Genomic DNA, 17,280 nt, shown 5'->3' with positions numbered 1-17,280 from the left:
ATGACTTGCTTGTAATTGTATTACTAGCGACCCTGCAATACTGTGTATAGGTTAAAGTACTGCTCTGGAGCCATATAGAAGTGCTGTTTTTGACTGGAAACTAATACTGACTCAATAAGCAGCGCTAGTTGCGGAGTTGGGTCATGTGACTAGCGCTGCTGTTTGGATTTTAATAGTATGCAATTCTGCTCATCTGCCTACCTAATCTAAGCTCATATAGGTGTTGATGGGAAGGTGTCCACATAGTTTGTATGTATAATTTGTTAACCCTTTTTTTTTTTTTTTTTTTTTTTTTTATGGTTTGCCATGCCTTTTTATAAGCATGGCCTTTTTAGAAAGCCGGTAATTCCCCTAATGGCTATTACTTTCTAGAAATGTGATCAAATTTCAGATACCTTTTGGGTTTTTATAAGGATAACGGGGTGTATAAGTCAGTTGGATCAATGGATGTCTTTGGATAAGACAAAGGCCGGTAAGATCTAAATTTCCCTTACTTTGGCACCTGTTTCATTCGCTCAGTAATATTATACAAAGTGCATCATATGACTGTTCGTGGGTGGGGTTTTCAAATTTAAAATATGTTTGAAAAATGTACAAAGAAGTCACTTGTCATGAAACAAATGCACTTAAAAAAAAAAAAAAAAAAAATCTTGTGATGACACCCTTATGCCTTGCATGGAGACAATACAACTCCAGGATTCCAATCATTAAGAAAACTTTTTTTTTGTTTTTTTCCCTTCAAATGGCATTTCTTAACTGTTTACTCAACTTTTTTTCTATGTTAAAATTCTTGCAAATTCAGTTATAAATATATAAAATTATAAATGTATTGGCAAAAAGCCTTCTAGTGAAGGTTATCACTGTTATGTGTTATCATTTTTCTCTGCATTTGAAGCATAGCTAGAAATTTTCAGTGCACCAGCATTTAAATACTGCAGCTGCTCAGAGTGCCAGTGGGGCTTGTAACATGTCTTTTCAAAACTGAAATGCATCCATGTGGATTACAATTTTGGCTGGAATGTCTCTTTATGTGTTTAGACTGTTGATACACATTATTAAATGTTAAATAAGAAAACCTGAATTGCCATACATTGTGTGGGGATTCAGTTTATCTAGACCTTTTTGTGTTGTTTTTTTTTTTTTGTGTGTTTTTTTTTTTTTTTTGTGTGTTTTTTTAAAGGTATATATTTTGTGTGTACCTTTTTAGACTGCATTCATGAATGGCACAGGAGAGTTTATCAGCCTAACATTTGGTTGATCTGGTTGGTGAATGTTCTTGCTACATTCCTTTTGTCACTGGGAAAACTAATTGCCTCATTTTGTATTTGCCAAAATCTACCTATATAATGTTTACTCCTAGATTTAGATTCTTCTTTTTTTTTTTTTTTTTTTTTTCCTCTAGGGAGATATGAAGTGTCCTATGTATTGTCTATTGCAATCTCTGGTGATCTTTTCTCTTACACACTGACTGTAATGTTCATGGGATATTTCCTTATCAGACCAATCCTGGCCATAAGACTTCTTATCTTTCCATTTGATGCTGGGATAAGGAAAAATCCCAGAACTAAGTATAACAGTTTGAAGGAACAAGGTAGGACACAAACAGCAAGGGTTAATGAGGAGCAGGTCACAGAGCCGAGTAGGGCTGAGAAGTAAGCAAGCAGTTCTATGCGCCAGAGAAAAACCAAGGAACAAAGCAAAAGGAATGCTCACCAGGCAGTGCAGGGTTCAGTAGGAGCAGGCAGTCCAATATTTCTGAGTATCAATGGCAACTAGGCAGTTCAGGGTTCATTAACAAGCAGGCAGTCCAATCGGGCACAATAGCAAATAGTAACGATAGTACCTCGGAGTACATAAAGGTAAACCTATACTGCAAAAAAAAATTAAAAGGAGGTACTTACATAGGTGCAAGTTTGCGCAAAGGAGGTCTCACAGCTTATATCCAGAGCTTCATTAGCAGTATTCGTGGGGCATGGTGATGACGTTATCGCCGTGTGCCAACAGCAACCCCATGCGGCTAGGGCAATGGCCAGAGGAGCGAAGGCGGCGAGACACTGACCAGTGTGCTAAGCCACGTGACATTTATCATTAAATGAACTCCTGCTGGTCCAGGTGTGCAATGCTCTATTGGAACAAGCCACAAGATCACAAAGTACTTACCAAGGAGATGCATGAAACCATATTGCTTCCCCAGTTCACCACTGAACTGAAGCTCTCAAAGTGATGTAAAACATAAAGGCGTGTGTTTGTTTGTTTTATCTTTATAAAAGTGTAACGTTTCAAGTCCTTCATACAAAGGGTTATTTATCTTATTTCTCCAACTTTTTAGACGCGATATCCAGTGCTGGAGAGTCCAGAAATATTGAGAAAATCTGCAGATGACTTCCTGAATCGAGTTGCTTTGACAGATGCATGTTTATTATTCACACCATCGATGATTGCTCTCACAGCAATACTATCTAGTGCCTCCAGAGCAGGAATAAATATGGAAAGGTCAGTTGGGGGGAGGGGGTTATGTTATTGGAAAATAGACCTAATGCATCAAAACCCTGAACATAATCCTCTCTCTCTATCCTTTTAAAGAAGTAGTTTAAAGTATGAAAAATGTTGCACCTCTTAATTTGGGGTCTCAAGTAATTAGAATGTATAAATGTAATTTGTCCTTGTTTTTTTAAATAATTTCCCAGGAATGATCATTTGTAAACCAAATTCATTTGAACCATTTAACTTGTTAAGGACGATCAGAATATCTTTTACTGTACTGTGTTCACTCTGTATCCCATTTTAAATTATTTGAGGCATTTAACATGCTACTTTTTTTTTTTTGTTTGTTTGTTTTAGTTTTTTTAGTTTAGTTTTTTTTTTTTTTTTTTTTTATGCAGAGTCAGTTTAGATGCTGCATAATAAAATAAAAGCCAACTGTTAAGTTACAGACAGTAGTGGGCCTTCTCTCCTAAAATGTCAAATTTGTCCATCACTGTAATAAAGGGGCTGGAAGTGATGCATTAAAATCTATATTGGGTTGCCATAACCTCTTCTATACATTGAGGTTAGAACTAGATATATCAGTTATTCTTGTTTTCTCCTGTTAAGTGTAGTCAGTCCACGGGTCATCCATTACTTATGGAATATTTCTCTTCCTAACAGGAAACTGCAAGAGAATTACCCAGCAGAGCTTGCTATATAGCTCCTCCCCTCACCTATCATAGTCAGTCATTCTCTTGCAGCCTAACTAGTAGGAAGCTGTGAGAGATCTGTGGTGTTTTTTTAACTTAGTTTATTTCTACAATCAAAAGTTTGTTATTTTTAAATGGCACCGGAGTGTGCTGTTTATTCTCAGGCAGCATTAGAAGAAGAATCTGCCTGGGTTTCTTTCTATGGTCTTAGCAGACGTAACTAAGATCCACTGGCTGTTTCTCATCTGAGGCGTGAGGTACTTTCAGAGAAGGGGAATAGCATGCAGGGCTCCCCTGCAACAAATGAGGTATGCGCAGTAATTTATTTTCTGAGGAATGGAATTGACTGAGAAAATACTGCTGATACCATTGTAAAGTAAGTTCAGCCTTAAATGCAGCGATAGCGACTGGTATCAGGCTGATGAGTGTGTGTGCACTGAATGTATTTTCTAAGGAATGGAATTGACTCTGAAAATACTGTAAATACTGAAATAATGTGTGAGCCTTAACTGCAGTAAAAGCGACTGGTAGCAGGCTTGTAAATAATAATACATAACTTTTAAATGTATGTTTAAAACGTTTTACTGGCTTGTTAATCGTTTTTGTGAGGTACTTGGTGATAAAACTTATTAGGGCATGATTTTTACCACATGGCCATTTTTGTTTTCTGCATAGAAACAGTTTCTGAGCTTCCCCACTGTTGTAATATGAGTGGGAGGGGCCTATTTTAGCGCTTTTTTACACAGTAAAAATTCAGTCACAATCTGTCTACTTCATCCTCCATGATCCAGATCGTCTCTAGAGAGCTCAGGGGTCTTCAAAATCCATTTTGAGGGAGGTAATCAGTCACAGTAGTCCTGTGACAGTGTATTTGACTGTGAGAAAAACGTTAATTATATAATTGTTATCCGTTTTTGGGTACTAAGGGGTTAATCATCCATTTGCTGGTGGGTGCAATCCTTTGCTAACTTAATACATTTACTGTGAAAATTTGGTTGCTATAACTATTTTTGATCATTGTTATTTCAACTGTGTTAGTTTTTCTGTGCTTCTTAAAGGCACAGTAACGTTTTTTATATTGCTTGTAAATTAATTTTGAAAAGTATTTCCAAGTTTGCTAGTCTCATTGCTAGTTTGTTTAAACATGTCTGACTCGGATGAATCTCTTTGTTCACTATGTTTAAAGGCCAATGTGGAGCCCAATAGAAATTTGTGCACTCAATGTATAGATGTCACTTTAAATAAAAGTCAAACTTTATATGTTAAGAAATTATCACCAGACAACGAGGGGGAAGTTATGCCGACTAACTCTCCTCACGTGTCAGTACCTTCGCCTCCCGCTCAGGAGGTGCGTGATATTGTGGCGCCAAGTACATCAGGGCGGCCCATACAAATCACTTTGCAAGACATGGCTATTGTTATGACAGAAGTACTGTCTAAATTGCCAGAATTAAGAGGTAAGCGCGATCACTCTGGAGTTAGAACAGAGCGCACTGATAATGGTAGAGCCATGTCTGATACTGCGTCACAATTTGCAGAACATGAGGACGGAGAGCTTCATTCTGTGGGTGACGGGTCTGATCCGGGTAAACTGGATTCAGAAATTTCAAATTTTAAATTTAAGCTTGAGAACCTCCGCGTATTGCTAGGGGAGGTATTAGCGGCTCTGAATGATTGTAACACAGTTGCAATTCCAGAGAAAGTATGTAGGCTGGATAAATATTTTGCGGTACCGGTGTGTACTGACGCTTTTCCTATACCTAAAAGGCTTACAGAAATTGTTAACAAGGAGTGGGATAGACCCGGTGTGCCCTTTTTACCACCTCCTATATTTAGAAAAATGTTTCCTATAGACGCCACCACACGGGACTTATGGCAGACGGTCCCTAAGGTGGAGGGAGCAGTTTCTACTTTGGCTAAGCGCACCACTATCCCGGTGGAGGATAGCTGTGCTTTTTCAGATCCAATGGATAAAAAGTTAGAGGGTTACCTTAAGAAAATGTTTGTTCAACAAGGTTTTATATTACAACCCCTTGCATGCATTGCGCCTGTTACTGCTGCGGCGGCATTCTGGTTTGAGTCTCTGGAAGAGACCATTCGCACAGCTCCATTGGATGAAATTATGAACAAGCTTAAAACCCTTAAGCTAGCTAACTCATTTGTTTCTGATGCCGTTGTACACTTAACCAAACTTACGGCTAAGAACTCCGGATTCGCCATTCAAGCGCGCAGAGCGCTGTGGCTTAAATCCTGGTCAGCTGACGTGACTTCTAAATCCAAATTGCTTAATATTCCTTTCAAAGGGCAGACCTTATTCGGGCCCGGCTTGAAAGAAATTATTGCTGACATTACGGGAGGTAAGGGCCATGCTCTACCTCAGGACAGGGCCAAATCAAAGGCCAAACATTCTAATTTTCGTGCCTTTCGTAACTTCAAGGCAGGAGCAGCATCAACTTCCTCCGCTCCAAAACAGGAAGGAGCTGTTGCTCGTTACAGGCAGGGCTGGAAAGTTAACCAGTCCTGGAACAGGGGCAAGCAGGCCAAGAAACCTGCTGCTGCCCCCAAGACAGCATGAAGAGAGGGCCCCCTATCCGGAAACGGATCTAGTGGGGGGCAGACTTTCTCTCTTCGCCCAGGCTTGGGCAAGAGATGTCCGGGATCCCTGGGCGTTGGAGATCATATCTCAGGGATATCTCCTGGACTTCAAAACTTCTCCTCCACGGGGGAGATTTAATCTTTCAAGGTTATCAGCAAACCAAACAAAGAAAGAGGCGTTTCTACGCTGTGTACAAGACCTCTTACTAATGGGGGTAATCCACCCAGTTCTGTGGACGGAACACGGGCAGGGATTCTATTCAAATCTATTTGTGGTTCCCAAAAAAGAGGGAACCTTCAGACCAATCTTGGACTTAAAAATCCTAAACAAATTTCTAAGAGTTCCATCATTCAGAATGGAAACTATTCGAACCATCCTTCCCATGATCCAAGAGGGTCAGTACATGACCACGGTGGACTTAAAGGATGCTTACCTTCACATACCGATTCACAAGGACCATTACCGGTATCTGAGATTTGCCTTCCTAGACAGGCATTACCAGTTTGTAGCTCTTCCCTTCGGATTAGCTACGGCCCCAAGAATCTTTACAAAAATTCTAGGATCACTTCTGGCGGTACTAAGACCGCGAGGCATAGCGGTGACTCCGTACCTAGACGACATTCTGATACAAGCGTCAAGTTTTCAAACTGCCAAGTCTCATACAGAGATAGTTCTGGCATTTCTGAGGTCGCATGGGTGGAAGGTGAACGTGGATAAGAGTTCTCTATTACCACTTACAAGAGTTCCCTTTCTAGGGACTCTTATAGATTCTGTAGAGATGAAAATTTACCTGACAGAGGCCAGGTTATTAAAACTTCTAAATGCTTGCCGTGTCCTTCACTCCATTCCACACCCGTCAGTAGCTCAGTGCATGGAAGTAATCGGCTTAATGGTAGCGGCAATGGATATAGTACCATTTGCGCGCCTGCATCTCAGACCGCTGCAATTGTGCATGCTAAGTCAGTGGAACGGGGATTACTCAGATTTGTCCCCCCTACTAAATCTGGATCAAAGGACCAGAGATTCTCTTCTATGGTGGCTCTCTCGGCCACATCTGTCCAAGGGGATGACCTTTCGCAGGCCAGATTGGACGATTGTAACAACAGACGCCAGCCTTCTAGGCTGGGGAGCAGTCTGGAATTCCCTGAAAGCTCAGGGCTTATGGACTCAGGAGGAGAAACTCCTCCCAATAAATATTCTGGAGTTAAGAGCAATATTCAATGCTCTCCTAGCTTGGCCTCAGTTAGCAACTCTGAGGTTCATCAGATTTCAGTCGGACAACATCACGACTGTGGCTTACATCAACCATCAAGGGGGAACCAGAAGTTCCCTAGCGATGTTGGAAGTCTCAAAGATAATTCGCTGGGCAGAGTCTCACTCTTGCCACCTGTCAGCGATCTACATCCCAGGCGTGGAGAACTGGGAGGCGGATTTTCTAAGTCGCCAGACTTTTCATCCGGGAGAGTGGGAGCTCCATCCGGAGGTCTTTGCTCAACTGATTCGTCGTTGGGGCAAACCAGATCTAGATCTCATGGCGTCTCGTCAGAACGCCAAGCTTCCTTGTTACGGATTCAGGTCCAGGGACCCGGGAGCGGTGCTGATAGATGGCTGACTGCATGGAGATTGAACGCTTGACTCTATCAAAGCGTGGTTTCTCGGAGGCGGTTATTGATACCTTAATACAGGCTAGGAAGCCTGTTACCAGAAAAATTTACCATAAAATATGGCGTACATATTTACGTTGCTGCGAATCCAAGAGTTACTCATGGAGTAAGGTTAGGATTCCTAGGATATTGTCCTTTCTACAAGAGGGTTTAGAAAAGGGCTTATCTACTAGTTCGTTAAAGGGACAGATTTCTGCTCTGTCTATTCTTCTACACAAACGTCTGGCTGAAGTTCAGGCTTTCTGTCAGGCTTTAACTAGGATTAAGCCTGTGTTTAAGTCTGTTGCTCCGCCGTGGAGCTTAAACTTAGTTCTTAATGTTCTTCAAGGCGTTCCATTTGAACCCCTTCATTCCATTGATATCAAGTTGTTATCTTGGAAAGTTCTGTTTTTGATGGCTATTTCCTCGGCTCGAAGAGTCTCTGAGTTATCTGCCTTACATTGTGATTCTCCTTATCTGATTTTTCATTCAGACAAGGTAGTCCTGCGTACTAAACCTGGGTTCTTACCTAAGGTAGTTACTAACAGGAATATCAATCAAGAGATTGTTGTTCCATCTCTGTGTCCTAACCCTTCTTCAAAGAAGGAACGACTTTTGCATAATCTGGACGTAGTCCGTGCCCTGAAATTCTATTTGCAGGCAACTAGGGATTTTCGTCAAACTTCTTCCCTGTTTGTCATTTACTCTGGACAGAGGAGAGGTCAAAAGGCTTTGGCTACCTCTCTCTCTTTTTGGCTTCGTAGCATAATACGATTAGCCTATGAGACTGCTGGACAGCAGCCCCCTGAAAGGATTACAGCTCATTCTACTAGAGCTGTAGCTTCCACCTGGGCCTTTAAAAATGAGGCCTCTGTTGAACAGATTTGCAAGGCTGCGACTTGGTCTTCGCTTCACACTTTTTCAAAATTTTACAAATTTGACACTTTTGCTTCCTCGGAGGCTGTGTTTGGGAGAAAGGTACTTCAGGCAGTGGTTCCTTCTGTTTAATGTTCCTGCCTTGTCCCTCCCTTCATCCGTGTACTTTAGCTTTGGTATTGGTATTCCATAAGTAATGGATGACCCGTGGACTGACTACACTTAACAGGAGAAAACATAATTTATGCTTACCTGATAAATTCCTTTCTCCTGTAGTGTAGTCAGTCCACGGCCCGCCCTGTTTTTACGGCAGGTCTAAATTTTAATTAAACTCCAGTCACCACTGTACCCTATGGTTCCTCCTTTCTCGTCTGCTTTGGTCGAATGACTGACTATGATAGGTGAGGGGAGGAGCTATATAGCAAGCTCTGCTGGGTAATTCTCTTGCAGTTTCCTGTTAGGAAGAGAAATATTCCATAAGTAATGGATGACCCGTGGACTGACTACACTACAGGAGAAAGGAATTTATCAGGTAAGCATAAATTATGTTTTTAATGTATTCCGATTATTAGTTTTATGTTACAATATTGATTAGTAAGTGCATATTATTTTAAATAACTATTTTATATCATTGTTTTAAAGTTACTTAGCAGAATGCCTCTCGTTAAAAGAAAACCGTGAAGCAATGTCACATTTACTAGATGGGATGAGAAGTAAGTAGCTTTCTTGTAACTTTTTTTATTTTTTTATTATTCTTGTGATGTAGAATAGGCATTTAGATATTGGTGTGCTTGTGTTTTCAACATTAGATAGATCACCATATAGTAGGTGTGTTTTTATTTATTTTTTATTTCCTTTTTAAGGGATGCTTTTTCGTGTTTTTTTAGTTTCTGGAACTACAAAATTATATTTCATTTACTTGAAACTCATGTCATGCTACACATTCACCATGACTACATTTTTAGCATAAGTACTATGTATAAATCAGTATTATACTCTGAAGTATATTTTAGTAAAGCAAAGTGAACTTTGGAAGCAAACGGCATATGAATTTTAAAATTTCTCTTGATGTGTATTTGCGTAATAAACTAAAACAATAATATTGCCATTAAATAAACTGCTGTTTTAATTACACTGTCTTTTGAGCTTTTTAAGGTTCTAGTTTAATTACACACTTTTTTTTTTTTCTGAATCTATTATTAGAGGTTTAGTTCTCATATTTCTTCTATAAGGTACGACGAGTCCACGGATTCATTCTTTACTTGTGGGATATTATCCTCCTGCTAACAGGAAGTGGCAAAGAGCACCACAGCAGAGCTGTCTATATAGCTCCTCCCTTAGCTCCACCCCCCAGTCATTCTCTTTGCCTACTCTAAGTACTAGGAAGGGTAAAGTGAAAGAGGTGATAAAATATTAGTTTTTAATTTTCTTCAAGCAAGAGTTTTTTTGTTTTAAATGGTACCGGTGTGTACTATTTACTCTCAGGCAGCAGATGGATGAAGACTTCTGCCTGGAGGAGGATGATGATGATCTTAGCATTTGTAACTAAGATCCAGTGCAGTTCCCTCAGAGGCTGAGGACAAGAAACCTCAGTGTGAGGAACATTTCCATGCTATATAGCAGTGAGGTATGTTCAGTCATTTTTTCTGGAGAGACTGTGGTATTTCAGAATTGGCTGACAATATCCCCATGATGGTAAGGGTAAGCAGTAATCCTAAGAGCTATAGAAAGGCATTACTAAGCTTGCATAAGGGGCTAATTACAAAAATGGTTGACACTGAGTTTTGAATGTTTGTGGGCAAAAGTTTTATGAACTGGGAGTGCTGTTAACGTTTTGTGGGCAACTTTATTGAGGGTACACTTGGCTTATTTTTTGGGTCTCAGAACCCACATGGCTAGTTTAAAACTGCTCTGGTGCGGTTCTTTGAGGCTGTAGAGACATCGAGTGAGATGGGCGGGGCCTATTTTCGCGCCTCATATGCGCAGTTGTTTTCACGCAGCAAGCTCCAACTCTTGAGGGCCCTTGTGGATGTTTTGGGCCAAATCGAAGCTTTAACCCCATATTTACTATCCCTGAAGGCAGGTAGGCGCCACAGCAGGGCTGTGTCAAGGTGCTGGGGGTGTTTTTTCTGGATTTAGGCCTAATTTCAATCCGGTTTGCACATTAAGGGGTTAAATGTTAAATTTCCTTGTGGGGCAAACTTAACTACACATATTGAGTCTGCTTGCAAACATTTGAAAAATTTGGTGCATTTTAAAGCAGTTTTGCAGAACGTGTATGATTTTTTTTCTCTTAAAGGCGCAGTACCATTTTTTAAGATTGTTATTTTTTTTCACTAAATAAAGTGTTTTCATGCTTGTTTGTAGTCATTACTAGCCTGCTCAACATGTCTGACATTGAAGAAAGTCATTGTTCAATATGTTTACATGCCATTGTGGAACCCCCACTTAGAATGTGTCCCTCATGCACTGAAAGGTCAATAAATTGCAAAGAACATATTTTAGCTACTAAAAGTATGTTGCAGGATGATTCTCAGTCAGAAGGGAATCAGGTTATGCCATCTAATTCTCCCCAAGTGTCACAACCATTAACGCCCGCACAAGCGACGCCAAGTACTTCTAGTGCGTCTAATTCTTTTACCCTGCAAGATATGGTCGCAGTTATGAATACTACCCTCACAGAGGTTTTATCTAAGCTGCCTGGGTTGCAGGGGAAGCGCAGTAGGTCTGGTGTGAGAACAAATGCTGAGCACTCTGACGCTTTATTAGCCATATCTGATGTACCCTCACAATGTTCTGAGTTGGGGGTGAGGGATTTCCTGTATGAGGGAGAGATTTCTGATTCAGGAAAGATGTTCCCTCGGACAGACTCAGATATGACGGCTAATAAATTTAAACTAGAACACCTCCGCTTATTGCTCAGGGAGGTTTTAGCGACTCTGGATGATTGTGACCCTATTGTAGTTCCAGAGAAATTGTGTAAAATGGACAGATTTCTAGAGGTTCCTGCCTACACTGATGTTTTTCCGGTCCCTAAGAGGATTTCGGACATTGTTACTAAGGAGTGGGATAGAACAGGTATTCCGTTCGCTCCCCCTCCTACTTTTAAGAAAATGTTTCCCATTTCAGACACCATGCGGGACTCGTGGCAGACGGTCCCTAAGGTGGAGGGAGCTATTTCTACCCTGGCTAAGCGTACAACTATACCTATTGAGGACAGTTGTGCTTTCAAAGATCCTATGGATAAAAAAATTAGAGGGTCTCCTAAAGAAAATATTTGTTCATCTGGGTTTTCTTCTCCAACCTATAGCGTGCATTGTTCCTGTAACTAATGCAGCTGCTTTTTGGTTCGATGCTCTTCAGGTTGAGACCCCATTAGATGATATTCTGGATAGAATTAGGGCTCTCAAGCTAGCTAATTCTTTCATTACAGATGCCGCTTTTCAACTGGCTAAATTAGCGGCAAAGAATTCAGGTTTTGCCATTTTAGAGCGTTATGGCTTAAGTCCTGGTCTGCTGATGTGTCATCAAAATCTAAGCTTTTAGCCATCCCTTTCAAGGGTAAGACCCTATTCGTGCCTGAACCGAAAGAGATCATTTCAGACATCACTGGACGGAAAGGCCATGCCCTTCCTCAGGATAAGACAAATAAGATGAGGGCCAAACAAAATTATTTTTGTTCCTTTCGAAACTTCAAAGGTGGTCCCTCTACCTCTTCCTCTGCTGCAAAGCAAGAGGGGAATTTTGCTCAATCCAAGTCAGTCTGGAGACCTAACCACACTTGGAACAACAGGCCAAGACGCTTGCTGCTGCCACCAACACAGCATGAAGGGGTAGCCCCCGATCCGGGACCGGATCTAGTAGGGGGCAGACTTTCTCTCTTTGCTCAGGCTTGGGCAAGAGACGTTCAGGAATTCTGGGCTTTAGAAATCGTAACCCAGGGGTATCTTCTAGATTTCAAAGATTCTCCTCCAAGGGGGAGATTCCATCTTAATTGTCTATAAACCAGACAAAAAGAGAGGCGTTCTTACAATGTGTCGAAGACCTATATACCATGGGAGTGATCTGCCCAGTTCCGAAAACAGAACAGGAGCAGGGGTTCTACTCCAATCTGTTTGTGGTTCCCAAAAAAGAGGGAACCTTCAGACCAATTTTAGATCTCAAGATCCTAAACAAATTCCTCATGATGGAGACCATTCGGACTATTTTACCAATGATCCAGGAGGGTCAATATATGACCACCGTGGACTTAAAGGATGCGTATCTACACATCCCTATCCACAAAGATCATCACCAGTTCCTCAGGTTTGCCTTTCTGGACAAGCATTACCAGTTTGTGGCTCTTCTCTTTGGGTTGGCCACAGCTCCCAGAATTTTCTCAAGAGTTCCATTCCTGGGAACTCTGATAGATTCGGTGGAAATGAAAATTTTTCTGACGGAGGTCAGGAAATCAAAGATTTTAACCACCTGCCGAGCTCTTCATTCCATTCCTCGGCCGTCAGTGGCTCAGTGTATGGAGGTAATCGGACTAATGGTAGCGGCAATGGACATAGTTCCGTTTGCTCGCTTTCATCTCAGACCACTGCAACTATGCATGCTCAAACAGTGGAATGGGGATTATGCAGATTTATCTCCTCCGATAAATCTGGATCAAGAGACCAGAGAGACTCTTCTTTGGTGGTTGTCACAGGATCATCTGTCCCAGGGAATGTGTTTCCGCAGGCCAGCATGGGTCATAGTGTCGACGGACGCCAGCCTATTGGGCTGGGGTGCAGTCTGGAATTCCCTGAAAGCACAGGGTTTGTGGACTCAGGAGGAGGCTCTCCTCCCGATAAATATTCTAGAACTGAGAGCGATATTCAACGCGCTTCTGGTGTGGCCTCAGCTGGCTTCGGCCAGATTCATAAGATTCCAGTCGGACAATATCACGACTGTAGCATATATCAATCATCAGGGGAGAACAAAAAGTTCTCTAGCGATGATAGAGGTTATCAAAATAATTCGATGGGCAGAGACTCACTCTTGCCATCTATCAGCAATCTATATCCCAGGAGTGGAGAACTGGGAAGCGGATTTTCTAAGTCGTCAGACTTTTCATCCGGGGGAGTGGGAACCCCATCCGGAGGTGTTTGCACAATTGATTCAGCAATGGGGCTCACCAGAATTCGATCTGATGGCGTCTTGTCAGAACGCCAAACTTCCTTGTTACGGGTCCAGGTCAAGGGATCCTCAGGCAGTACTGATAGATGCTCTAGCAGTACCCTGGTCGTTCAACCTGGCTTATGTGTTTCCACCATTAACTCTCCTTCCTCGTTTGATTGCCAGAATCAAACAGGAGAGAGCTTCAGTGATTTTGATAGCACCTGCGTGGCCACGCAGGACTTGGTATGCAGACCTAGTGGACATGTCATCTCTTCCACCATGGACTCTGCCACTGAGACAGGACCTTCTGATTCAAGGTCCGTTCCAGCATCCAAATCTAGTTTCTCTGCGGCTGACTGCTTGGAGATTAAACACTTTATTTTATCCAAGCAGGGTTTCTCTGAGTCGGTCATAGATACCTTGATTCAGGCTCGAAAGCCTGTCACTAGGAAAATTTATCATAAGATATGGCGTAAATATCTTTATTGGTGCGAATCCAAAGGCTACACATGGAGTAAGATCAGATCCTAGGATTTTGTCCTTTCTCCAAGAAGGTTTGGAGAAGGGGTTATCATTTAGTTCCTTAAAGGGACAGATATCTGCCTTATCAATTCTACTCCACAAGCGTCTGGCAGATGTTCCAGTCGTTCTGTCAGGCTTTAGTTAGAATCGAGCCTGTGTTTAAACCTGTTGCTCTGCCATGGAGTTTGAATTTAGTTCTTAAAATGGATATTAAGCTTCTATCTTTGAAAGTTCTGTTTTTAGTTGCTATCTCTTCGGCTCAAAAAGTTTCTGAACTATCTGCATTACAATGCGACTCGCCTTATCTTGTTTTCCATGCTGATAAGGTGGTTTTGCGTACCAAACCTGGATTCCTTCCTAAGGTTGTTACTAATAGGAATATCAATCAGGAAATTGTTGTTCCTTCTCTGTGTCATAATCCTTCCTCTAAGGAGTGTCTGTTGCACAACGTGGACGTGTTTCGTGCTTTGAAGTTTTACTTGCAAGCAACCAAAGATTTCCGTCAAACATCTTCTTTAAAAATGCTTCTGTTGAACAGATTTGTAAGGCTGCGACTTGGTCTTCGCTTCATACCTTTTCCAAATTTGATACTTTTGCTTCTTCGGAGGCTATTTTTGGGAGAAAAGTTCTTCAAGCAGTGGTGCCTTCTGTTTAACCATCTGTCTTGTCCCTCCTGTTCATCCGTGTCCTGTAGCTTTGGTATTGTATCCCACAAGTAAAGGATGAATCGGTGGATTCGTCGTACCTTATAGAAGAAAAGTAAATTTATGCTTACCTGATAAATTAATTTCTTCTATGATACGACGAGTCCACGGCCCGTCCTGTCATTTTAAGACGGATTATATTTTTTGATTTTAAACTTCAGTCACCTCTGCACCTTGTAGTTTCTCCTTTTTCTTCCTGTACCTTCGGTCGAATGACTGGAGGGTGGAGCTAAGGGAGGAGCTATATAGACAGCTCTGCTGTGGTGCTCTTTGCCACTTCCTGTTAGCAGGAGGATAATATCCCACAAGTAAAGGATGAATCCGTGGACTCGTCGTACCATAGAAGAAATTAATTTATCAGGTAAGCATAAATTTACTTTTTTCTCTTAATATCACATTGCCTGTTTATGACTAACATCTTGTTCCTGCCCAATTGCAAGCAGCCAAAATAATAAAGTAAAATAAGAACACATCTCAAGGTGGTAATTGTATTTTTGTAATCTTTGTTACTGAGTGAACAGAATAATGAAGTAAAAAAAGTACTGTGGGAGCATCTGCATAAAAAGTAACAAGTTAATTCCATAGTAATTATGCAATGGAGTAAATGGCGATACCGATATGAATCATATTGTCAGCCCAGCAAAATTATTTCTTTCATGTAATTAGCAAGAGTCCATGAGCTAGTGACGTATGGGATATACATTCCTACCAGGAGGGGCAAAGTTTCCCAAACCTCAAAATGCCTATAAATACACCCCTCACCACACCCACAAATCAGTTTTACAAACTTTGCCTCCTATGGAGGTGGTGAAGTAAGTTTGTGCTAGATTCTACGTTGATATGCGCTCCGCAGCAGGTTGGAGCCCGGTTTTCCTCTCAGCGTGCAGTGAATGTCAGAGGGATGTGAGGAGAGTATTGCCTATTTGAATTCAATGATCTCCTTCTACGGGGTCTATTTCATAGGTTCTCTGTTATCGGTCGTAGAGATTCATCTCTTACCTCCCTTTTCAGATCGACGATATACTCTTTTATATATATACCATTACCTCTGCTGATTTTCGTTTCAGTACTGGTTTGGCTTTCTACAACATGTAGATGAGTGTCCTGGGGTAAGTAAGTCTTATTTTCTGTGACACTCTAAGCTATGGTTGGGCACTTTTTTATAAAGTTCTAAATATATGTATTCAAAAATGTATTTGCCTTGACTCAGGATGTTCAACATTCCTTATTTCAGACAGTCGGTTTCATATTTGGGATAATGCATATGAATAAATCAATTTTTTTCTTACCTTAAAATTTGACTTTTTTCCTGTGGGCTGTTAGGCTCGCGGGGGCTGAAAATGCTTCATTTTATTGCGTCATTCTTGGCGCGGACTTTTTTGGCGCAAATTTTTTTTTCTGTTTCCGGCGTCATACGTGTCGCCGGAAGTTGCGTCATTTTTGACGTTCTTTTGCGCCAAAGGTGTCGGCGTTCCGGATGTGGCGTCATTTTTGGCGCCAAAAGCATTTAGGCGCCAAATAATGTGGGCGTCATTTTTGGCGCTAAAAAAATATGGGCGTCACTATTGTCTCCACATTATTTAAGTCTCATTATTTATTGCTTCTGGTTGCTAGAAGCTTGTTCACTGGCATTTTTTCCCATTCATGAAACTGTCATTTAAGGAATTTGATCAATTTTGCTTTATATGTTGTTTTTTCTATTACATATTGCAAGATGTCCCACGTTGAAACTGAGTCAGAAGATACTTCTGGAAAATCGCTGCCTGGTGCCGGAGCTACCAAAGCTAAGTGTATCTGCTGTAAACTTATGGTATCTGTTCCTCCAGCTGTTGTTTGTACTGTTTGTCATGACAAACTTGTTAATGCAGATAATATTTCCTTTAGTACTGTTACATTACCTGTTGCTGTTCCGTCAACATCTAATACTCAGTGTTCCTGATAACATAAGAGATTTTGTTTCTAAATCCATTAAGAAGGCTATGTCTGTTATTCCTCCTTCTAGTAAACGTAAAAAGTCTTTTAAAACTTCTCATTTTTCAGATGAATTTTTAAATGAACATCATCATTCTGATTCTGATAATGGTTCTTCTGGTTCAGAGGATTCTGTCTCAGAGGTTGATGCTGATAAATCTTCATATTTATTTAAAATGGAATTTATTCGTTCTTTACTTAAAGAAGTCCTAATTGCATTAGAAATTGAGGATTCTGGTCCTCTTGATACTAAATCTAAACGTTTAGATAAGGTTTTTAAATCTCCTGTAGTTATTCCAGAAGTTTTTCCTGTCCCTAGTGCTATTTATGAAGTAATTTCCAGGGAATGGAATAATTTGGGTAATTCTTTTACTCCTTCTAAACGTTTTAAGCATATATATCCTGTGCCATCTGACAGCTTAGAGTTTTGGGACAAAATCCCTAAGGTTGATGGGACTGTCTCTACTCTTGCTAAGCGTACTACTATTCCTACGGCAGATGGTACTTCCTTTAAGGATCCTTTAGATAGGAAAATTGAATCCTTTCTAAGAAAAGCTTACTTGTGTTCAGGTAATCTTCTTAGACCTGCTATATCTTTAGCGGATGTTGCTGCAGCTTCAACTTTTTGGTTAGAAGCTTTAGCGCAACAA

General features: G+C 40.9%; 1 protein-coding gene across 1 annotated transcript in view; it reads left to right on the top strand.

Moving 5' to 3' along the window:
• Positions 1-17,280, top strand: part of CCNH (cyclin H) — a 67,674-nt gene that overhangs the window by 24,356 nt on the left and 26,038 nt on the right. Inside the window, exons 6-7 of the mRNA XM_053701477.1 lie at positions 2,330-2,493; positions 8,934-9,004. Coding sequence (XP_053557452.1) covers positions 2,330-2,493; positions 8,934-9,004 — 235 coding nt within the window. The remainder of the gene's footprint in view (positions 1-2,329; positions 2,494-8,933; positions 9,005-17,280) is intronic.

Source organism: Bombina bombina, chromosome 2 (assembly GCF_027579735.1).
Source record: "Bombina bombina isolate aBomBom1 chromosome 2, aBomBom1.pri, whole genome shotgun sequence".
Taxonomy (NCBI): Eukaryota; Metazoa; Chordata; class Amphibia; order Anura; family Bombinatoridae; genus Bombina; species Bombina bombina.
The sequence above is the reverse complement of the archived record's forward strand: the minus strand, read 5'-3'. Positions and strand labels throughout refer to the sequence as shown.